This window comes from Salvelinus namaycush, chromosome 16, assembly GCF_016432855.1.
Source record: "Salvelinus namaycush isolate Seneca chromosome 16, SaNama_1.0, whole genome shotgun sequence".
NCBI classification, from domain to species: Eukaryota; Metazoa; Chordata; class Actinopteri; order Salmoniformes; family Salmonidae; genus Salvelinus; species Salvelinus namaycush.
In genome coordinates, this window is record NC_052322.1 from 24870730 (window position 1) to 24896408 (window position 25679).

Genomic DNA, 25679 nt, shown 5'->3' on the forward strand with positions numbered 1-25679 from the left:
TCCTTGAGTAAGTGCAGATCTCAACCCGGGACAGAATCCAGTCCATCTTTACATCTGTACATTTTGCGTTCCACACAAAATAATTGCAATCGAGTCTTGTTGTTTTTTGTGCTTTCTACCAACCCACTAGTGTAATGAAAGATTTTTTCCATTGTCCAAGTCTCCTGACTTACCAAATATGGAATTGAATTAACTTATCAATTAATTAATGTATTACATGTGGCCCAGACTTATTGTTTTTGATTGGCTGCTCCCAATCCCCCTGGTTCTGCATCTCATTGATGATGCTGGAGGTTTTGACGAGGCAAACACACTGATATTCCAGCTGAGATTGTATTCCTTCATACAGTAGTGGTGAGGTTTAGGGAGGAACATTATTATACATGGTTGTGACTGCATTCACAGAGCAAGATATACAGCTAATTTGGACCTAATTTGAAGGGATACCTTTTAAAAAATTGCTGGAGGGGGATGTGCAGATGTCAATTTCTTGATTGCATGCATTTCTGAGATTATGGTATAGAAAAGACTACTTCCAGTTGTAAATACTTCACACACCTTTATAAATGGTGCCCTGTGTGAGGAGATGTTAATATGATCATTCCAATTATGATTTCAATTAGCATGTGCTTGATAAATACAACACAAAAAAAGTATTACAATTCCCCAAAAATACACACAATAGTGGCCTTAGCAGCACTGTTTGAAAAATCTGAACCTTAGTTGTTTTAATATATAATCACTGAATAATTAGGTACAGCGCATTAAGAATGTATTCAGACCCCTTCACTTTTTCCACATTTTGTTACTTTACAGCCTTATTCTAAAATTAATTAAAACATCTCAAATCTAAACACAATACCCTATAATGACAAAGAAAATACATTTTTGCAAATGTATTAAGTATTCAGACCCTTTGCTAAGATACTCAAAATTGAGCTCAGGTGCATCCTGTTAACATTGATCATCCTTGAGATGTTTCTACAAATTGAGCACCAGAGTTCCTCTGTGGAGATAGGAGAACCTTATAGAAGGACAACCATCTCTGCAGCACTCCACAGTCAGGCCTTTATGGTAGAGTGGCCAGACGGATGCCACTCCTCAGTAAAAGGCACATGACAGCCCGCTTGGAGTTTGCCAAAGGGCACCTAAAGGACTCTCAGACCATGAGAAACAAGATTCTCTGGTCTGATGAAACCAAGATTGAACTCTTTGGCCAGAATGCCAAGCATCACTTCTGGAGTAAATCTTGCACAATTTCTACAGTGAAGCATGGTGGTGGCAACATCATGCTGTGGGGATGTTTTTCAGAGGCAGGGACTGGGAGACTAGCCAGGATCGAGGGAAAGATGAATGGAGCAAAGTACAGAGAGATCAATGTTGAAAACCTGCTCCAGAGCGCTCAGAACCTCAGACTGGGGTGAAGGTTCACCTTCCAACAGAACAACGACCCTAAGCACACAGCCAAGACAACGCAGGAGTGGCTTTGGGACAAGTCTCTGAATGTCCTTGAGTGGCCTAACCAGAGCCCGGACTTGAACCCGATCAAACATCTCTGGAGAGACCTGAAAATAGGTGTGCAGCAACGCTCCCCATCCAACCTGACAGAGCTTGAGAGGATCTGCAGAGAATATGAGAAACTCCCCAATACAGGTGTGCCAAGCCTGTAGCATCATACCCAAGAAGAATTGAGACTGTAATCGCTGCCAAAGGTGTTTCAACAAAGTACTGAGTAAAGGGTCTGAATACTTATGGAAATGTCATATTTCAGTTGTTTATTTTAATACATTTGCAAAAATTTCCAAAAACCTGTTTTTGCTTTGTCATAATGGGGTATTGTGTGTAGATTGAGGGGTGAAAAAATTATATAATCCATTTTAGAATAAGGCTGTAACATAACAAAATGTGGAAAAAGTTAAGGGGTCTGTACACTTTCGAATGCACTGTAGTTGAGAGGAGATATTCAATATTTCTCACTAACCGTAATTGTCGAGTTTGAATAATTATATTCTTACAAGTTAATTCTAAATTTACACCCTTGTGCGGTACTGCTCATATCCTACCTCCACTCATAGTAACTTATCATGTCTTATCACTTGTGAATAATGCTTGGGATGGAAGATGAAATGAAGACTTACATATTAAACATGACCTGAGGCAGTATATATGTAAACATACTGCTAATCCTCTCGATTTTCCTTAGCTATCTGGATAACCATAACCATTCAGATTGAACTGACCACAACAGGATATAGGGTATGCACTGTTCGACAGCCATCGAGACAGAAGTTTTGAAGAAATGTAGTAAGCACAATCAAAAACAACTGAGAAATAGGTCATACCGGATGGGGAATTAATCTGGGCTTGGCTTCGATAAGTGTTTTGAAATTATCCCCTTTGCTTTAATATCTGATTGGACAGCGGCACGTCATTAACAGTCCAAACATCGTGTGGCATGGGAACTGCACTGCTTGGGTTGAGACTGACCTCTTTTTATGTATAAAAATAGACAGACTACTCTGGTTTTAAAATGGGACCTTAAACAATGCCTTAAATGTAAGTGTTGGATAAAGCATTTACCATTATTCTTTTTTTTTTTTCTTGGCCTCAATGAATAGTGCTTCATATAATAAACATTTTTGGGACTTTGCAACACAATTCTTAAAACTACATCAGAAAAGATATTCAAATACTTATAACATTTTTTTTCTTCACTTTTCTTTAAAAAAAGATGGAGTTGGGTTGATACAGAGTCAATATAGCAATATTTTAGTTGTCCATAAATTGTTGTCGAAAGTTCCTTCTGTACAGATTGTGGCACATAGTGGCATTATTGGCACATTGTTCAGTAATACAGCTCAGCTACTTCCACTGTGAGCAACGTCTCAGAGTCTCCTAGCTCTCCAAGGCAGCTAGTCTTCTTCAAGGTGTCGCTGACGTCAATGGTCTTCTCCTGCACATCCAGTAATATAGCTACACATTAACTCTAACTACATATCTAAACTACCACAGGTCTCTGGATAATAATATGAAGTGGCAGCGGTATGGCTGCTCGGTTTGTCATAATTTTTAGAAAAATAAATATCTTCATCAGTGTCCAGAGAGAGAGAGTTCCCACTATCTTACAAAATTGGCCATTGTTTGAGTCACTTCCTCTTGGTTGGAAAAGTTTACCAAAGTGTCCTGTGGAGAGAAATCATGACATACATCATTAAAATTGTCAAATTAGCTGTAGAAAATCAATAGGTTTGAAGCAGTAGTTGGAGCAAAATAAGAATTTATGTGTCAAACTCATCATAGAGCACATCAAATAGCCTACAGCATGTGCCATAACTCCCAGTTGTAAGTACCATGTCACAATGCACCCACACTGCAATACATAGTATATGCCCATCGAACTACCATGGCTCTCCATGTCCTTTAAGACTGCCGTGCTGGAAGGAAGAACTGGGGCGTTTGGGTTCTTTCTCTGAGTAAGACCAATGTTTGTATATATATATGATGGTCTTGGCCCTCTTCCTTCTTCTATGGTACCTGCAGACTTTCTATTCCTTTTTGAATCTGGGTCAATAACAGACGTGTTGCCCCCTGGTATTTCAGCCACACTCTGGGCCTGAGCATGTGTTTAACTTTCACGCTTTGAATTTCAAATGGAGTCAGTCCAGCCTATCTTGATGCATAAACAAATGCAGGAAAGTCAAGTGAAAGTGCCCCTTTCCCATAATAACAAAACATTCAAACAATATTGCACTGACCACATGAATGAGGGCTGCAACTTCATAAATGCTTAATATGTTTCATAAAGGCAAATAAAGACACACTAGGTTGTCGAAGGGAATGAATCAAACATAATCAAGCCTAAACTTCTAATAAACATATTGAATTATAATAGCTAATGAATGACTTTGATGATCTTGCCATTTAAATTGCATTTAGCAAGGCAGTTTATGAAAAATCATCGACGAAATAACAACCATATGCCAAGTTCCCTTCTATTCCCAAACTGGGACAAAATCACCCAGGGATCAAGGGGGAAAAGTGGTACTCACCAGAGCATAAATTCAGGAAGTCTATTCCACCTACGTGACGTAAAAAAAAGACTTCAGCTGGTCAGCAGGAGATCTCAAACCACTTCTCTGACACAAAGGCCACAGGAATCAGCTGCCTTTCAGTGGGAGAAGGTCTGTAGGACAAAGGATTGAGACAAAAAGACAGTGAAAACCTGATAGTTACTCATCAACTAAGTCCAGGACACACTCTTACAGAGGTACTTTGGAAAGGAAACAATACCAGTTACATTTGACCCTCTCAACAGGCTTGAATTTGACTCTCACGATAGTACCTTACTTAGAATATCTCAACAGCATGGGATATTAGGTGAGAAGGACATGTCCAATAAGAATCCCTATTGTAAACTATCTAGGGTGATGACAACTAGGGTATTAACTTCAGATAGAATGATTATAGATATTTGTTATTATATAAGGATATGCTTACCCATGCATTAAATGAAACTGAAACAGTAAATGACTCCACCAATGCAACAGACATAAGGTTCAAGATCTGTATTATCACATTTTCAATGTACCACATCAAAATAAATAAAAATAATAAACCCCAATGAGTTGTGCACAACCCATGTCCAAATTACTTGCAAGCTTGCTTATACTCGTTGGCGCGCGTTGGAGCTCAACAAAAATGACGACAGACAAAGTCCCGAAGTACTCCACCGTTGTAGTTACTCACTACTCCTAGATATTCCCTCAGTGAAGTATGGCAGTTCCGTGCAGGTGTCCTCACAATATCCCCAGCAAGCACAGCTATCAATGCAGACAGTGCTCCTTAGCAGCAACATATATCCCATGGAAACATGAACTCGTTAATCTTCCACAAGCAATTCTCTCCAGGTCTCGCACGTTGCTAGGCTAACCTCGAGGCTGTCAAATACCTCCACGATGAGACGGTAGCTTCAGTCTCTACTAAGTCTTTCTTAACAAAATAATAATACTCTCTTATAAAATAAAATCTGTATTTCCCTTCAAAACTCAGTAGGTATGGGTTTTGTTCTATTTTTATTGTCTTCTTTCATTGTTTTTCTTCACCAACACTGATAATGTCTTTCCAATCTCTCTTTCTTTCCCAGGCCTCCTGTTAACCAGGTCAACTCTCCCATTGGCCACAGCTTAACAAGCTACCTTACTGGTCAAAACTTAAACTTAAAAGTAAACCAACCCATTCACTTGTGCATTAAATAAATATTTCTTCAAAAGAAATGCATTAATGACATTACTATTCAGGAGCAATTCGAGCACCTTTTAAATCTAATACCAATTAGTTATAACAAATAAACTCTATACTTGGTTTTAACAAGGGTATTACACTCTCCCCCCACCAAAAATAGGCATGTCCTCATGACTTGTAAAGATACAAGGGAAATGTAATAAGTAAACATGTCAACTCTTAACTGTCTACAACCTACAGTTGAGACAAAACTTGTTAGATAATTGAAAAGGAGATACATTTGGGTTTCCCTTATCCAATCTACTTGTATAGTGTGGAACAATATCTGATAACTGGGGCTATACTTGGAACTCCAGATTTGTCATAGGTAAGTAATACAGAAGCTTTCTTTACTCAGTTCTTCTTATCCGTGGTTGTACAGTTTGTATTAGCACTTCATACCATACTCCGATGTCCACATCTTCTGAGTCAAAATTCTTCTCAACTTCTGGATTCTTAACCTCTTCAACTTTCTCATCATTCCGAGGAGTACAGTTTCCAAGTACAGTACTTTCTCTTCCTCCTTCTTTGCAGGGTCCTTCTACTAGGAGTTGGTTCTATGTTAACCACAGGTTCTAGGCACACTTTCTGCCCCAGTGGTAGCAGGTGATTCCGATGAAGAATCTTAATGGGTCCATCTCTACTTTCAGGCTTCAAACGGAACACAGGTTTGTTTGACATCTGACTTTCCACCACATATGGTGTAGAGGCCCAGCGATCTGCCTGCTTATGTTTTCCTTGCCGTCCTAGATTCCGTATGAGGACTAAGTCTCCAGACATAAGTTGCGTGTGGCGAATCTTATCATATCGCTGTTTGTTTTCTTGGTTTTGCTTTCCAGCAGTGCTCTCAGTAAGTTTGTAAGCAGCTTGTAAATCTTTCTTCATATCAGATACATACTTGATGTAAGTTCTCTCTGAAGAGCTGTCACTTGAGACTCCAAAACAGAAACAATCTAGCTTCACGTCCAAACATTAAAAAAATATGGGAAGTAGCCAGTCGCTTCATTCCGAGTACAGTTATATGAGTGCACTAGATGCCAAATATACTGACTCCAACTGTTCTTTCGTGTAGGATTAAGAGTTCCAAGCATGTTCAACAAGGTCCGGTTGAATCTCTCGGGTTGCGGGTCTCCCTGAGGATGATATGGTGTTGTCCTTGACTTCTCCACTCCAAGCATATTCAGTAGCTCACGGATGAGTCGACTTTCAAAATCTCTACCTTGATCACTATGCATCCTCTTGGATCGACCCTAACGGATGAAATACCTCTCCCACAATAATTTGGTGACAGTGGATGCTTTCTGATCCTTTGTAGGAAAAGCTTGAGCGTATCTTGTGTAATGATCTGTAATTACCAGAGGCCTCATTTATAAAACTGTGCAGAAGAATCATGTCAAAAGGTGGCGTACGGACAAAACACAGAAAGCTCTTACGCACAAAAATATTCTGATTTATAACAGTTAGCACGCACGTCCCACACCGGTTTCCCTTTATAAATCACAATCAACTCGAGATTTTGCGCACGTGAGCGAGTGTCTTGTTCCACCCTTTTAACGCCCATAGTTGCCTATAAATAGTCAGTGAAACGCCCCTAATTAATATTCATCCATACTGACTGCATGACGACAATGACGGAAAATCCCGACAGAAAGGCTAAATAAAGAAATTTCACCCAGTGTGAAATGGAAGTTCTTGTAGGGGAGGTTGAAGCAAGAAAAATACATTGTTTGGTGGACACAGTGTGGGCATTACAAATGCCAAAAAGGCGTTAGAGTGGCAGCATGTAGCGGACGCTGTGAATGCTGCTGGCTCAGAAGGTCGGACCCTCTCAGAAATAAGAAAAGTGGTCTGACATAAAAGCGGAGGCCAAAAGGCGCCTTACACAGACAAAGTGTTTGTGCCACGGGCGGGGGAAAGGGGACACGGAGCTCAACCCCCTTGATGAGCGACTTGCCGGTATTATTGGGGGATCCCTCCTGAGTGGAGTAGTGACGGAGGTGGAGGGGGACACAGACATGAAAGACGCACCGGATGATCCAGGAATGTAATTAGTATTCTCTCATTTAAAAAGAGTAAACCAAATGCATTCAAGTTGTGTTTAAACATTTATTTACACAAACAATTGACATTTTCTATTGTTTTTAGTCGCTGCGTGTGCCAGCGGGGTCGGTGGTCCTGCAGCTGAGCAGTCACTGAGTGCGCCCAGCCCCGGCATCTCCACTGCACCTCGTTCGTCACAGCCCTCCAGCGGCCGTGTTTTCACAGATGCAGTATGGCAAACGCAAAGAGACATCCTCAACGCTATTAATGAGGTTGTCAAGGAGTTGAAGTGGGACAAGCACGGCTTGGTTTCTGCGGGTGCTTCTCTGTAAAGCTGGGCCCACTATACAGCACAGAGATCCAAGAGAACAGCTCTTGGTAATCGGAACCGGCTCATAAGCCATTTATTATCATTGGTCAGTAAATCTTGCTGATCTCTGAAAATTCGCTCTCTCTGAATTCTTCCATTCGCCAAATCTTCCAACAGTGCCAAAGCAGCCATTGTGCGTCATTACGCATTGTATGCCTTTTTATACCCACCCATTTGATTGTCAAAGCTACCCAATTGCGTAAAACCTTCAGGTGTGGTAATTACCCTGATTGTAACTGACAATGACAGGGCCATTATCACATTGACAGTTCTGCGCAACGAACATGTGATAAATATATCTGAAACTGTGCACTCATATCTGCCTGACTGAGGCATCGAAAACGGCATCAGTTTAAACTTAATTTGTCCTACTGTTCAACTTATTATTCATGAGAATACATTTCATAACATGCAAGTATTGTTTAATAATTACAGATCCAATTAAATGTGATTCCCGATTAAACTATACAACATATTTGAGGGGTTCTTTTGCAAAAACAGATATCTCCATTTGTATTTATTATCCTAAATCATGTTTGTGTGAATTTTTTTGTAAATTCCAGGGAACTCTTCATATATAATACGTGAGAGGTAATATTTCGATTTATTTTACACAATGGTATCAATTTCAAAGCGTTTCTCGAGTTTCATCCTTCTGCCATCGGAGTCGTAGTTTCTCATTTCTCCAGTTTGTGCCCGTACGTATGGGTCAAAGTGTCCGTGGAGGACCATACATTCTCCCGTCAAGTTTGTTTTTTATAAATCCCAAAGTTTGCTTAGAAAGTGGTGTATGCCCTTCTTTTGTACCTACGCAACATTTATAAATGAGGCCTCTGGACATTCTCTGTGTTACTTGAGTAAGGCTCAATGGACAGGAAATCCATACACACAAGGTCCATAGGTCCATCACTTTGCATATGACCAAGCGGAGCAACTATCTTTAAAAGTGTTTTCCTCTGTACACAGCGAGCACAGGACTTACAGTACTCTTCTACTTCCATCTTCATGCGTGGCCGTGCAAGTCCATACGTCTTGTCAAATCCTAAATGACCTGAATCATCATGCAGCAACATAGTTCTGAACTTCTCTGGAAGAACTGAGCCCGACAAGTCTCGTTTGGCGGATGTGTGATCCTGTACATAACTCCATCTTCCATCTTTAGCTTCTCCCACTCTCTCAGGAGCAAAGAGATGAGTGGATGTGTGGTCTCGGTCACCCTGGTGATATCATTTTTTTAAGAGCAATCCACATCTCTCCTAAGCAAGGGTCTTCTTGTTGCGATGCAGAAAGTTCCATCGTGCTCAATCTGGGCATGTGAGACGTCAGCATGCTCAGGTTACAGTGTGCTTGAGGTACAGCATGCATAGAGGCTCCCAACTGATCCATCACTCTACTAGATGATCCAGGAGTTACTCTAACTACATTAGACATCTGGTACAAGGCTGTAACACCAGATGCAGGAATGTCTCTCCAATCTTGTTCCACTGCAGATTGCTGATGAGAGTGGCGAGATAAAGCATCGGCATCTATGTTCTGCCTGCCGGGCCTGTACTTGAGACTAAAGTCATAGGTAAACAATGCAGCTAGCCAACGATGACCAGTGGCATCCAGTTTTGCGGACGTGAGGACATTGTCAATGGGTTGTTGTCTGTTCTAACCTCGAACTTGACCCCATACAGGTAATCATGTAGTTTATCAACCACGGCCCACTTCAACGCAATAAACTAACTTGTGAGCTGGGTAGTTGCGTTCAGAAGCGGTCAGGCTACGAATCACAAATGCCACAGGATGCAGACGCTCACCTTGATCTTGGTACAGTACTCCACCTAACCCTTCGCGGCTAGCATCTACATGTAAAACGTATGGCAACTGAGGATCAGCAAAAGCCAACACAGGAGCTTTTGTGAGGCTTTCCTTCAATGTCTAGAATGCCAATTCACACTTCTCATCCCACCTTGATCCAAATGGTTGAGGGGTTGAGGTAGGCTTTCTCCTCTTCCTTGGACTTTCTTAGCAGAGGGAAGATATCCGCATAAGAGCTGATTCAGGGGGTAACTCACTTTAGAATAGTATTTACAAATCTTCTGTAATATCAACAGAATCCTAGGAAAGAATGCAGAGCAGTCAGTTTCAGGACTTGGCAACGTGGTGACAGCTTCACTCAGGACTTGGCAACGTGGTGACAGCTTCACTCAGGACTTGGTAACGTGGTGACACCTTCACTCAGGACTTGGCAACGTGGTGACAGCTTCACTCAGGACTTGGCAACGTGGTGACAGCTTCACTCAGGACTTGGCAACGTGGTGACAGCTTCACTCAGGACTTGGTGACGTGGTGACAGCTTCACTCAGGACTTGGCGACGTGGTGACAGCTTCACTCAGGACTTGGCGACGTGGTGACAGCTTCACTCAGGACTTGGCGACGTGGTGACAGCTTCACTCAGGACTTGGCGACGTGGTGACAGCTTCACTCAGGACTTGGCGACGTGGTGACAGCTTCACTCAGGACTTGGCGACGTGGTGACAGCTTCACTCAGGACTTGGCGACGTGGTGACAGCTTCACTCAGGACTTGGCGACGTGGTGACAGCTTCACTCAGGACTTGGCGACGTGGTGACAGCTTCACTCAGGACTTGGCGACGTGGTGACAGCTTCACTCAGGACTTGGCGACGTGGTGACAGCTTCACTCTTTGACGGGTCTGTAGCCATTCCATTCTGGGATATGATATGTCCAACATAGTTGACAGATGTGCAGCAAAAATGACACTTGTCAAGGGACAGTTTTAGGCCTTCACTTTTCAAGCGGTCTAACACCTTGAGTAACCTCTGCTCGTGTTCCTCCAGTGTCCTTCCAAACACGATTAAGTCATCGAGGTAAACAAGAACTTCGAGTAGGTTCATGTCTCCTACTGTCTTTTAAATGACACGCTGAAATGTTGCAGGTGCTCCGGAGACACACCCTGTGGCATCTTCTCAAATTGGTAAAATCCAACTGGACAGATAAATGCAGTCTTCTCTTTATCTGTGTCGCCCATCGGAATTTGATAGTATCTGCTTCTGAGATCTATAACACTGAACCATTTGCTCCCACTCAAACATGTCAGAGCATCCTCCACACGTGGGACTGTGTACTGGTCTGGAACAGTGCGCTTGTAGAGGGCCCCGGAATCAACACACAAGTGTATAGTGCATTCTTTTCCCTCACCACCACAATAGGAGATGCACAGGGGCTTCTCGACTCAGATATGATCCCAGAACTTTTGAAGTTATTAAGATGCTTCCTCACATCTTCAACATCAGCTGGGGACAAGCGGCGAGATCTGTCCCTAAACGGTTTGACTTCAGTAACTCGGATGGTGTGGTGAGTACTTTTTGAACAACCCATATCAAACTCATGTGTTGAGAACACTTCTTTCCATTCCATCATCTTTTCACATAACCTCTTCTTCCATCCCTCAGGCACTGGAGAGTCTTCAAAGTTCAATAAAGAAGACATCAGTATCTCAGATGAATCCTGCTTACTTTTCAATGGAACACCCGGAGCAACATCTACAGGAAACAGATGAGCAATAGGCGCACCACATTTCAGGGTGATCTCCTTTGTCGAGACATTCTGACAGTAAGGGTGATTCTTCTGGTCGACACAACTGCAACCGTCTGGATTTTAGGCCTCACTAGTAATTCTTCAGGGAACCGGGGTTCTTCAGGCCTCTATACCAGAAGGGTTTGAGTAGAAGGTATCCCAGGAAACTTTGGAATTCCAGTAACTCTCGCCTGCCCACCAGGTGGCAGGGTGACAGGTTTTGTCTGTGTGTACCAGACCGTTCCTCTCTTCTCATCATTATCAATTGAGCTTTCTCTCATATGCCTCCTTGATAGCAGGATGAACTTTGAGTGTGCTAAGGAAACCTTCACCTTCCTTTTCTCTGAAAGCAGTCATAAGTCTCTTCACTACAGACGTATTGGTGCCGAACAGAATAGACACATCACCTTTCATGGATGGATCGGGACATACCAACACATGTGCTTCCATGGTCTCTGCTACACCCACAACCGATCCTGAGAACTCAAGCATGAGTGACAAATAGCCATCATATGGATACTGATCAGAGCTAAGGCCCCAGATCTCTACATTTCCTATCGGAATCAATGGCAAATGCATCAGGTACTTGTCATAAAAGGATCTGTAAAGTAGAGTAATCTGAGAACCACTATCTAGTAAAGCTTTAGCATAGATACCTTCAATCTGTACAGGAACGACAGAACTTGGACCAACTAAACCTGTAGGTAGCATGTCTTTGATGTCTTCATACTTGTGGCACTTTGTGGAACATATCTTCACCGGGACGTCAGGCCGCTCCTTCACGTGGTCCCATAGACCGCTTTTGTTTGATTAGGCATGTGTTGACTTTCCTCAAGTTCTCTTCACCTTCACAGTTTCTCTTGAAATGGCCATCTTCTCAACATCTATAACAGAACACTCTGGGTTTGCTGTCGGCTCATATCTGAGTTCTTGTGATGGATTTACTCTCTTCTTTTTGCCTTTAAAGGCAACATCTGACCTTTGTGTGTCAGATTGAGCTGCTGTGACGTGAGCAGACATGAGACGCGTCATTTCAGTTTTTAAACCTTTTAGCTCTTTTCTCAGCACTTCTGTCTCGGGATATTAGCTTCTTTGCAAACTGTAGCAACAGGAACAACAGCTGATGACTTCACAACACTCTTTGTTGTGTTCCTGTCTTGAATCATGTCCTCTTCCTCCCTTACTTCTTGCAGCAGCTCAGTAAAGGTTGGTGGTTCACGCAACATATAGGTCATGCGAATACGAAGCGCAATCATGTCATGTAAGGATACATTTCGATACACAGTGTGCAGCAATTTGTCAAGTCTCAACAGGTAAGCTGAAAGCTTCTCTCTCACTCTGGAATGTGTTTCTGAACCTTACCATGAGATCAGGTGCACTTTCGGTGGTACGGAATGCAGTTTCTAGAGACTTCATGTATTCCATCGCTGTAGCATGGGGGTTTCCTGTCTTGAATAACCTCACAATGTCAGCAGTAGGCCCTTTAAGACTTTATATTATTCTCAGTTTTTTCACATTGTCAGTGCACTGCCATTCCTCTAGAAAATGGGTGGTTTGCTCAGCCCATGTGTCATACTCTTCCTCTCTACTAGGACTGGGTTTCACACCTGAGAACATACATAGCTTACGGTAACTCTGAGTCTCAGATGGCACATTGTTGCATTTCTCTACCAGTGAACTTATCGCAGTAACCAGTTCAATGTTGAGGTCAGCACCAGAGGGACTTACTAGGCCTTTAACATCAGCTACAGTCTTCCCTTTATGTCTTAGAAAGAATAATAGCTTTGCCTGAAAATCCTCATCCTCTCTCTCAACAGGAGATGTGACTTGTGAAACTACATGTACAGGCCAGGGACCCAACTCTCCAGGTATCGCAACAACACTTGGCACAACTATTTTGTTAAGGTTGTTTGATATCTCTACCAAAACATAATGCTTTTTAATCAGCTGAATAAGAACAACAACCATGCAGTCTAATTTTACCAAAAGCCTTAACATAAGTCAGCGTTTCCAGCAGAACCTCACATCATCTGTAACACTACTAAGGACAAATGCACGATTAGTAGCTAGTTTCTTTTCTCTACACCAGGTAACAATCTCTTCAACATCCATGTTGTAGGTTTATGCCTATACAGCAATGTCAGAAAGAAATCCAAAAATTAAATTCAAAATGTTCAAATAGTGAGTCAGTGTAGAATCTTAGTCTAGATGTCAGCAGTGAAAACAGTGAACAAAAAATGTACACCAGAGTCATTCTGAAAATATCCACCAACAATAACAAAAATCACGGACGAGCCCCCAAAAATGTAACCCTCTCACCAAGTGTTACGACTTCCGCCGAAGTCGGTCCCTCTCCTTGTTCGGGCGGTGTTCGGCGGTCGATGTCACCGAACTTCTAGCCATCACTGATCCATTTTTCATTTGTTTTGTCTTGTCTTCCTTCACACCTGGTTCCAATCCCATCAATTACATGTTGTGTATTTAACCCTCTGTTTCCCCTCATGGCCTTGTCGGAGATTGTTTGATTGTATGTGATTGTGCTAGTATGTGTTGGTGTGCAATGGGTTTTGTACCCACTTTTGTTATTTTATATATTTTGGTTTTTGGAGTTTGGTCAGCACTTATTAAACGACTCCGTTTATACCAAGTTCGTTCTCCTGCGCCTGGCTTCCCTGCCACCAACACGCACCCATTACACCAAGCTAGAATTTGACTCTCACGATAGTACCTTACTTAGAATATCTCAACAGCATGGGATATTAGGTGAGAAGGACATGTCCAATAAGAATCCCTATTGTAAACTATCTAAGGTGATGACAACTAGGTTATTAACTTCAGATATAAAAACAAAAATCTATAATCATTCTATAAGGATATGCTTACCCATGCATTAAATGAAACTGAAACAGTAAATGACTCCACCAATGCAACAGACATACGTTTCAAGATCTGTATTATCACATTTTCAATGTACCACATCAAAATAAATAAAAATAATAAACCCCAATGAGTCGTGCACAACCCATGTCCAAATTACTTGCAAGCTTGCTTATACTCGTTGGCGCGCGTTGGAGCTCAACAAAAATGACGACAGACAAAGTCCCGAAGTACCCCACCGTTGTAGTTACTCAATACTCCAAGATATTTCCTCAGTGATGTATGGCAGTTCCGTGCAGGTGTCCTCACAATATCCCCAGCAAGCACAGCTATCAATGCAGACAGTGCTCCTTAGCAGCAACAGATATCCCATGGAAACATGAACTCGTTAATCTTCCACAAGCAATTCTCTCCAGGTCTCGCACGTTGCTAGGCTAACCTCGAGGCTGTCAAATACCTCCACGATGAGACGGTAGCTTCAGTCTCTACTAAGTCTTTCTTAACAAAATAATAATACTCTCTTATAAAATAAAATCTGTATTTCCCTTCAAAACTCAGTAGGTATGGGTTTTGTTCTATTTTTATTGTCTTCTTTCATTGTTTTTCTTCACCAACACTGATAATGTCTTTCCAATCTCTCTTTCTTTCCCAGGCCTCCTGTTAACCAGGTCAACTCTCCCATTGGCCACAGCTTAACAAGCTACCTTACTGGTCAAAACTTAACTTAAAAGTAAACCAACCTATTCACTTTAAATATATATTTATTCAAAAGAAATGCATTAACAGCATTACAATTCAGAAGCAATTCGATCCCCTTTTAAATCTAATACCAATTATTTATAACACTATACTTGGTTTTAACAAGGGTATTATATACAAGAGGGATTTACACCATTTCCCAAAGATAGGGCCAGGATTTTTTCCCAAATATGTGATTTTACCAGGAAAAACTCATAACTAACTCAACAGTGAGAGGGAAGCACTAACACAAACAGTGATCAAACTGACCCAGAAACCTAGAGTCAAGAGCAATTTAAAGCCGACATACCTATTTCCATTGTAGGTGGTCTTGTATATAGGGGTCTGCTGGATCATCTCGTCCGTGTAGACGGGCACGGCGGTGCGCACACACTCGTGCGAGCACTGCAGGCTGTCGTTGTAGGCGGTGAAGATGTCCACCTTGCTGGGCACGCGGGCGGGCGTGAAGTCGGTCAGGTTCTGACAGCTCTCCTCCTGCTGGTGGATCTTCCGCTGATGGCTACTGTGACGGCCATTCCCCGACTGTGCACAGCTACAAAAACACGTACCAAAGACAAAAAACAAACATAAAATCATACCTTGTACCACCGGATGAGTGGCTCTGGTAAAAGCTTCATTGCCATTTCAAAAGTGGTGTATTGTGTGTCGGGAAGTAATTGCAAAGTAAAGGAATCTTTCCTACCAGTTTTTAAGGACAAGTGTAGTTATCAAGGCTGCGATGACCATAATGAGAGACACAGTGATTGTAATAATCTGGTGAACTGCCAGACCTGCAAAGAGACAAAGACACAAAACACACAGAAACGCTTAGTTCCTGGGAACTGTTTTAAAGGCAGGTGGTGATTTGCCATGTTATAGAAAACTATATAGTGATTTTTTAAAGATGTTTTTGAATGAGGATATGTGCTCCACATTGCACATAGGGTGACCACATGTCCCGGATTGTGTGGGACAGTTACGCATTTTGTCCCGCGTCCTGCAAGCAAACCATCATGTCCCCCATTTTATCAACAAATTCAAACACCACTCATTTAGAAAAAAAGGTTGATTTGTCCTCTATTTCAGTCAAAATGTTCAACCTGTCTCTTGAAGTCACGTTGCGCTTATGAAAAGATACACACTGAGTATACCAAACATTAAGAACACCTGTTCTTTCCATGATTTAGACTGATCAGGTGAATACAGGTGAAAGCTATTATCTCTTATTGATGTCACTTGTTAAATCCACTTCAATAAGTGTAGATGAAGTTGAGGAGACAGATTAAAGAAGTATTTTCAAGTCTTGAAATAATTGAGACATGGATTGTGTATGTGTGCCATTCAGAGGGTGAATGGGCAAGACAAAAGATTTAAGTGCCTTTGAACGGGGTATGGTAGTAGGTGCCAGGTACAACGGTTTGTGTCACGAACTGCAACGCTGCTGGGTTTTTGACGCACAACAATTTTCCGTGTGTATCAAGAATGGTCCACCACCCAAAGGACATCCAGCCATCTTGACAACTGTGGGAAGCATTGGAGTCAACATGGGCCAGCATCCCTGTGGAACACTTTCGAAACCTTGTAGAGTTCATGCCTCGATGAATTGAGGATGTTCTGAGGGCAAAAGGGGGGTGGGGGGTGGGGGGTTCAACTCAATATTAGGAAGGTGTTCCTAATGTTTGGTATACTCAGTGTCAGGGGCGCAACTTTGGTTTTAGAAGTAGGGGGGGGATATTATTATTATTATTATTTATTTTTTATCAGCCGGATAAACACTCCAAACATCCTACCCGGCCGCTCGGGGGCGTCCGCAGGGCCCTAAAGCACACCGTTGCCTCGTTTTGTATCACATTCCAATTATAAAACTGGCGGGGGACAAAAAAATGCAATTTCAGAATGTGGACATGTCCCCCCCGTACCCAGTGAAAGTTGAGCACCTGCTCAGTGTATGGATGTGGTAGCCTAAACCTACTGGTAATGTTAAACACTCGTTGTTGAGATCTAATATTCTGCACAGTGCTAAGATGAGACGTAGGCCAATATCATAGGCCTATCTTCAACTAATCGTATTTATAAAATCCTTTCGAGCTTAGGCTTACCACTTACAAAAAGTAAGTAAATAGCCATATTAGACTGACTGATATAAGGTAATTTAGGCAACTTGTGAGGCTCTCCAGGCTCATTAGTTGCTCATTCAACATATTTTCTGCAACTTTTTCATAAAACAGCCACGTGGTCTCTCATTTCTGCATCACCAAATTTTCCGGGAGGTAAAAGAGTAGGCTAGGTGCGCTTCATTTGCTCATTCAGTGCAACAGACTGCAGGGGTGTAGAGCTGCCGGAGCGTCGGTGGCTCCACCACTTCTCCCAACGGTGCTTGTTTAGTAAAGTTAGACTAAAGCTGAATAAATGTCTCAGAAGTTCACACAATGATTAATTACTATTCTACATAATATAACCAAATATAATAGCATAGTATAACATTACTAGCTAGGTTTCCATCCAATTTGCGACAGATTTTCATGCGAATATTCTAAAATCTGCATAAAACAATATGCAAATTTTTCCAACAGAGATGTGTTTCCATCACACTGAAATGTTGCAGTTAGTGATGACATAGTTCACATAATAATAACTTTTGCCATTAAATTAAATTCCCATGTACCAAATGAAAAATACAAGTTAAGTGATTTCCAGCGCATTTTCAACTCTACTGATGGTTTTGTCACAAAAACTGTTGCATTATACAGCAAACATGCCCACTCTGGTCTTGGCACATGTGCTCTAGCCAACAGCTGGCAGATACAGTGCAGGTAGGCTACCTACATTATGAGATTATTATGGAGAAGAGGGATATTATTTGTATTTGTCAAGCATCGATCATCATGTCACCAGAATAAGACTCTCGATATTTATTGGAAAGGAGCATCAAATCAAATCAAATCACATAAAATTGTATTTGTCACGTTCTGACCTTAGTTCCTTTATGTCTTTATTTTAGTTTGGTCAGGGCGTGAGTTGGGGTGGGCATTCTATGTTGTTTTTTATGTTTTGTTCTATACGTTATATTTCTATGTGTTTGGCCTAGTATGGTTCTCAATCAGAGGCAGGTGTCGATCGTTGTCTCTGATTGAGAATCATACTTAGGTAGCCTGTTTTCCCACTATGGGTTGTGGGTAGTTTTCCGTTTTAGTGTTTTCACCATTCGGGACTGTTTCGGTTTTCATTTTGATTCTCTTGTTCTTTTTGTATTTTGTATTCATTCTCATTAAAAGTTATTATGGATACGTACCACACTGCATTTTGGTCCTCCTCTCCTTCCACCAACGAAAGCCGTTACAGTATTAGGCAAATGCACCGAATACAACAGGTGTAGACCTTACAGTGAAATTCTTACTTACAAGCCCCTAACCAACAACGCAGTTTAAAAAAATACAGATAAGAATAAGAAATAAAAGTAACAAGTAATTAAAGAGCAGCAGTAAAATAACAATAGCGAGACTATATACAGGGGGGTACCGGTACAGAGTCAATGTGCAGGGGCACCGGTTAGTTGAGGTAACATTTACATATTGCACATTCACCACCCTGTGAAGTTCATCATAACTTATTTCATCTGTAGACACATTTTTATTATTTTTATTTAACCTTTATTTAACTAGGCAAGTCAGTTAAGAACAAATTCTTATTTACAATGACGGCCTAGGAGCAGTGGGTTAACTGCCTTGTTCAGGGGCAGAATGACAGATTTTTATCTTGTCAGCTCGGGGATTCAATCTAGCAACTTTTTGGTTACTGGCCCAACGCTCTAACCACTAGGCTACCTGCCTCCCCAATAATAAACTGCATGCTTTCCCGAGTCATAGTGGGAGGACCACACAACATATCATTGCATGACTCCAAGTTTACTTCAATATGATGGTTATTATTTCAATATTTGCGCATAAATGCGTTTCGACCGACATTTCTCGCATAATTAAACAAAAATATCCAACTATGTCGTAGGAACAAATTGTCTGTCTGCATTTATAAAATTGTAGTGGCATTTCATGTTTCCATTAGCCCTGGCGTGACTTTTTTCATGAGTCAGGTAATTAATCTGCATGGAATGCTTGGATGGAAACATGTTACACACACACAAAAAACACGTTTCATATGAGATTTTAGGATGGTTAGCTGAAGAGTCAAAACAAATTATCCTGTGGCCAAAACTCAACAGGGTGTGCAACTAGGCAGAATGTGCTTTGATGCTGCCAAATGTTTTTATTAATGTAGGCTACACTGTCCCGCAAATGTCCCGCAAAATCATCCTGTTGTCCTGCATTTGCGTATTTTATATGTGGTTACCCTAATTGCACCAAGGGCAATCAACTCAAAGTCAGAGGAAGATATCTGTGGAGAGTTTTATTGATAAAGATATCATTATTCTCTTTATTAAATAACAGAACTTTAAAATATTCAATCGAAGCCATGCAACCACATGTTCGATTAGAGTTCTTTTATAACTTTTACAACTTCTCTTGAACTAGTGGGAACCTTTAAACTTCCTTTGAGTTTCTTAACACTTTCCTGATTCCCTATTAGTGAATTCAAAGCCCTAATGCTTGTCACTTGTCAATGTTTGTCAGTTTACCTCAAAAATACCTCTAATTCAGTTGAAATACAAATATACATGTTTTTATCTTTGCCCAAGCGTATTTTGATGGACCCAGACAGTTTTTAAGTTCATATTTTGAGTTAGCTATGTTTCAACAGGCTCTGGCATGGCTTGCATTAGCCTCATTGGACCAAAATGAATTAAACCAATGGGGAATGTTACATTTTGTTTTCCTCACCACACATTTAAATGATAATGTTTTGAATATTGAAGTCTGTATATTTTGAATTTTGAATCAATTCAATTCATGTATAACAACCAATTATTTATATATACACTAGATGACTGATAAGTGGCGCTGTGTTGAAGCCACCGTGCCTCCATCTTGGCACTGCCCCACCATTGTGTTGAAGCCACCGTGCCTCCATCTTGGCACTGCCCCACCATTGTGTTGAAGCCACCGTGCCTCCATCTTGGCACTGCCCCACCATTGTGTTGAAGCCACCGTGCCTCCATCTTGGCACTGCCCCACCATTGCCAGCAGCATACTACCCTGCATCCTACTACTGGCTTGTCTCTGAAGCCAAGCAGGGTTGGTCCTGGTCGGTCCCTGAATGGGAAGCCAGAAGCTACTGGAAGTGGTGTAGAGGGCCAGTAGGGGGCTCTCTGGTCTAAGGAGACATTTCCCTGCGTAGGGTGCCGTCTTTCGGATGGGGATGTTAAACAGGTGTCCTGACTCTCTGTGGTCATTAAAAATTGCACAGCACTTATCGTAGGGGTGTTAACCCTGGTGTCATGGTTAAATTCCCAACCTGGCCACCTAATCATCCCCCTCATTCCTAATTGGCATATATCACTCCACATCCCTCCACCTGATGGCTGATGTGTGGTGAGTGTTCTGGCACAATAAAATGGTCGCCGTGCATCACCCAGATGGCTACTACACATTGGTGGTGGATGAGGTGAGTTTCCCCCTACTATGTAAGACGTTTTGAGTACTTCAGTTGGTAAAAAATTGAAATTGTTAAAAAATATATTTTGGAAGCTATAGAAATGCATTTATAAGTGTCTACATTCGTTTTTCGCCACATGTATTATATTACAGACACCTTAAAGTATACTTTAAATTATATTATGTGAGCAAAACATAAAAATATAGATTTCTTTTTTAAATAAAATATTTTCCTTAAAGTATCATTTTGTTAGATTTCTAATGTTACTGTACCCACAACAACAACAAAGCCTCTCAACTGCCAATACGTAGCATCAGCAATCCAGGGTTTATATACAGTGCCTTCAGAAAGTATTCATACCCCTTGACTTATTCCACATTTTGTCATGTTACAGACAGAATTCAAAATGGATTGAACGTCATTTACAAACCCAAAATCGGATGAACACGGAAACTGATTGGATTTACAAAAAGTCATCAAAGGAAGGCCATTTAATATTTTTTTCACCCAACTTTAAATCTAATAACATGGTGAAATGTTTTGTTGATTTCATGTTGAATTCACATTAGTTGACAACTCAACCAAATGCAAATCAAAACTAGACGTTGAACTGACATTTGTGCCCAGTGGGAAGACTGTAATGAGAACAAAAAATAAACATTTGCACATTTCTACAGGGCAAATTACATTGTCCACAGTGTTGCCCCCTTTCTGAGTTGTGTGTCACAACCCTCCATCCCTAAATCTCCCTCCACCAATCGCAGCCTTGCTGTTGCACAACGCCAATTCACAATAATTCACCAGTAGTGGGCCACACGCAGCAGAACGCAAAGCCCTTCATGATGAAAATGTCCTCATGGGCCCATACATCCAGACCCTCTCATCAGCCAATTGGCTGCTGATCCAGGCCAATTTGTCTTCAGAATATCTCAAAAGGAGCTGCCACTCCTCACGGACGTGCCAGCGCTCGTGGTGACTGCTAGCTGGCTAGTGCTACTCTAGCTCCCTCATTATGCTGCATATGCACTTGGATAGCACACTTCTGTGGGCAGGGCACAAAGCAGCCAGGTCAACCTTGGACGACTGATATCTCTGGTTGGCTCAGGAAAGCCTCCTTTCCTTCGCTGCAATCACAGTCCCTCTGCAGCAAAGGCATTCACTTATCTGGCATTTGCATTTCTCGCTCTCGCTCGGCTCGCTCCTCTCCCTCCCTTCCTGGCTGACATCAAGGCTGAAGTTGAAAGTGTGGAGTAATAAATTAACAGCTGTCCAAGTTCATGGATAATATAGCTTGCCCTTGAACTTGATCAATAGTCTACGTCTCCATAGAGAATTTTTCGTTTTACAACTGTGTCAGCGTGAAAGGCTTCTCTGGCAGAGATTTCCGGCTTAATACTATACCAAATCAATATTAGTCTGAAGCCCTGGCCATAGAAACCCAGTCTTAGGTCTCATTTTGACCTAATTTCAGGGCAGTGCATTAAGAAGAAAAGATCAAGTCAGATAATGACTCCACTGACACAACCGAGAGTCAGTCCAGACTATTCTCTTTTCCCATCCAGACCTGCCAGCTGAAGGGAGAAATATTTGGCCCTGCTAGCTCAAACTCATTGTGCTCTGGCAGCGAGGCTTAAAAATCACCTTTGGCAGTCACCTTGCTTTAGAGGTGCTGGGTTAGGTTTTGTTTGGACGAATCAGTGCCAGACAAGAGAGGGGGAGAAAAGAGAGAGAGGGATAGAGAGCTACACCAAGGCTCCCAGAGAGAACAAAATGAGGTTTTCACCTTTGTGGTCTTGACAGTTTGATGAACATGCCATTGACAAGCATGGTGTTTTAATAAAATCGCCCCCACTACCTGCCTTTATTAAAAGAATAGCTGGTGCAGCCCACGTTTGTTGCTGATATCATATTCTATCAAACACATTCAGCTTAACATAAATATATACCTATGTCTATGCACATCCAGTTCATTAAATAGTAGTGGATACAAGCCAAGGCCAGCATCCCAGAGTCGCCTCTTCACTGTTGACATTGAGACTGGTGTTTTGCGGGTACTATTTAATGAAGCTGCCAGTTGAGGAATTGTGAGGCATCTGTTTCTCAAACTAGACACTCTAATGTACTTGTCTTCTTGCTCAGTTGTGCACCGGGGCCTCCCACTCCTCTTTCTATTCTGGTTACATTCAGTTTGTGCTGTTCTGTGAAGGGAGTAGTACACAGCATTGAATGAGATCTTCAGTTTCTTGGCAATTTCTCACATGAAATAGCCTTCATTTCTCAGAAGAATAGACTGAAGAGTTTCAGAAGAAAGTTCATTGAGCCTGTAATCAAACCCACAAATGCTGATGCTCCAGATACTCAACTAGTCTAAAGAAGGCCCGTTTTATTGCTTCTCTAATCAGAAAAAAAGTTTTCAGCTGTGCTAACATAATCGCAAAAGGGTTTTCTAATGATCAATTAGCCTTTTAAAATGATAAACTTGGATTAGCTAACAAAACGTGCCATTGGAACACAGGAGTGATGGCTGCTGATAATGGGCCTCTGTACGCCTATGTAGTAGATTTTCCATAAAAATCATCTAAAATAGTGTCCAGCTACAATAGTCATTTACAACATTGACAATGTCTACAGTGTGTTCCTGATAAATTGTATGTTATTTTAATGGACAAAAAATGAGTTTTTCTTTAAAAAACAAGGACCTTTCTAAGTGACCTCAAACTTTTGAACGGTAGTGTATATCTGTGGCAAAACACCACAGCCAGTTGATAAAAAGCTAGCAACACTATAGCTCTTAACTCAGCCTGGTCTCATAGACTAGACGTAGCATAGTAAATGTAAATGTAAATCTGAATATGATATGTTATGTTTGGTATGGTTACATAAGACAGAAGGTTACTTAACCTCTCTTGGGTACGTGAGACGTTAGCGTCCCACCTCTTCAACAGCCAGTGAAACTGCTGGGCGCCAAATTCAAATACAGAAATACTCATTATAAAAATTCAGAAAACAAAACATATTTTACATAGGTTTAAAGATTAACTTCTTGTGAATCCAACCACGGTGTCAGATTTAAAAAATGCTTTACGGCGAAAGCATACCTTACGATTATTTGAGAACATAGCCCACTAGACAAATCATTACAAACAGTAACCAGCCAAGTAGAAGAGTTACACAAGTCAGAAATAGAGATAAAATTAATCCCTTACCTTTGATGATCTTCATATGGTTGCACTCAGCAGACATTCATTTACTCAATAAATGTTGCTTTTGTTCGATAAAGTCTCTTTATATCCAAAAACCTCCGTTTTGTTTGCGTGTTTTCTTCAGTAATCCACAGGCTCAAACGCAGTCAAAACAGGCAGACAAAAAAATCAAAATTGTATCCGTAAAGTTCCTAGAAACATGTCAAACGATGTTTATATTCAATCCTCAGGTTGTTTTTAGCCTAAATAATCGATAATATTTCAACCGGACAATAACGTCGTCAATTTAAAAGGTAAACAAGAAAGGCACTCTCTCGGTCTCGCGCATTAAAAAGCTCTGTGACACTTTAGGGTCCACTCATTCAGACTGCTCTTACTTCCTCATTTTTCAGAATACAAGCCTGAAACAATTTCTAAAGACTGTTGACATCTAGTGGAAGGCATATAAACTGTAATGGCATTGAATAGAAAACTACAAAACCCCACAAAAAAATACTTCCTGAATGGATTTTTCTCAGGTTTTCGCCTGCCAAATCAGTTCTGTTATACTCACAGACACTATTTTAACAGTTTTGGAAACTTTAGAGTGTTTCCTATCCAAATCTACCAGTTATATGCATATCATATCTTCTGGGCCCGAGGAGCAGGCAGTTTAATTTGGGCATGCATTTCATCCAAAATTCCGAATGCTGCCCCCTACCCTAGAGAAGTTAAGGCAAAAATGAAAGTAGGGTGTTTGGTCGGGTTGGATGGATGGGTGGGCATATAACGCGAATGTCTAGCAACCCAAAGGTTTGGTGTTCAAATCTCATCATGGACAACTTTAGCAACTTAGCAACTATTATTACTTTTGAGCTACATTGCAACTACTTAGCATTGTAGGAAACACTTACCCTAACCTTAACCTTTTAACCTAACTCCTAACCCTAACCTTAACCCTGACCTTAATCCTAGCCTAGCTAACATTAGCGTTAGCCACCTAGCCAATGTTAGCCACAACAAATTGCAATTAGTAACATATTATACAATTTGTAATTCATAACATATCATACAAAACGGATGATGGACATCCACAAATTAAAACATACTATACGAAATGTAACATATAGTGATTGAAGTGGGCTGGATTTACATTTACTATGTTACGTCTACCCCAGGCTGCTTAACTGGCCAAAATAAGAACCATACTCTAGCCAACCTCGATAAAGAAACGGGACACTGATATTGAGCTGAAAACTCTTGCCTGTTAAGTCAATGGTACCAGAAGCAAACAGTGTATTTAGTAAAGAAGCCATCCACCCTGTGCTCTCCATAGAGATAGAGATGACTCATCTTTGTCTCTGTGCCATTGTAGCATCTGTGACAGCATACAATAGGCAGTCCCATTCAGGCAATTTCCATTTTGAAGTAGTCAATTTTCTTTGTCACGATTGGCTGATCCCTCCTGATGACCCAGTTGAACATAACTCACCCAGTTGACTACATTAAAATAGTGGAAGCCCTCATTGGCGCTGCCCATGTTACAATGGCTTTTTGGCCACTAAAGGCCTCTATCATTCTCTATGATGCTCCTCAATAACTGAACAATGGCTTGGCTTCACATTACAGCTGTTTACCCTCTCTCACATCTGTGTTCACAATGGCAGAGCCTGTCAATTTTACAGCCTGGCTATTTGAATTGCTTGTGGGCATCGATTTGATACTGTTATAATACCATTTGTACACAGACCGCCTTCGAGCGGTTTGTCCTCCCAAAATTGCCTCAATAACGAAGGCATAGTTAAGGCATAGTTAAGGACTAATGCCACCGTACGGCTGCATCCGCTAGCAGCTTAAAAGCTCATGAAAAATGTAAATGGAGCCGTTGTGGAGCGCGAGCCTGCCAACGCACTCCCTCCCACCCACCCACTGCAAATGTCCGGAATCTGCCTCTCATTTATAATGCATTAAACTTCCTGGAGAGTGTGAGGGGTGACATGTAGTAGAACCCACCTATCCCCTCCGTTCTCCTCCGTGGCCCCTCTCCAATCCATCCTC

General features: G+C 41.4%; 1 protein-coding gene across 1 annotated transcript; it reads right to left on the reverse strand.

Annotated features, from left to right (window-relative positions):
- Positions 1-4110: 4110 nt before the first annotated feature.
- LOC120061583 (adherens junction-associated protein 1-like) lies at positions 4111-15873 on the reverse strand. The gene is made up of 4 exons (XM_039011491.1): positions 15870-15873; positions 15593-15680; positions 15200-15442; positions 4111-4183 (listed from the first exon to the last, which is right to left on the reverse strand). The coding sequence occupies exons 1-4, from the start codon at positions 15871-15873 to the stop codon at positions 4111-4113; spliced, it is 408 nt and encodes a 135-aa protein (XP_038867419.1).
- Between the last annotated feature and the right edge of the window lie 9806 nt (positions 15874-25679).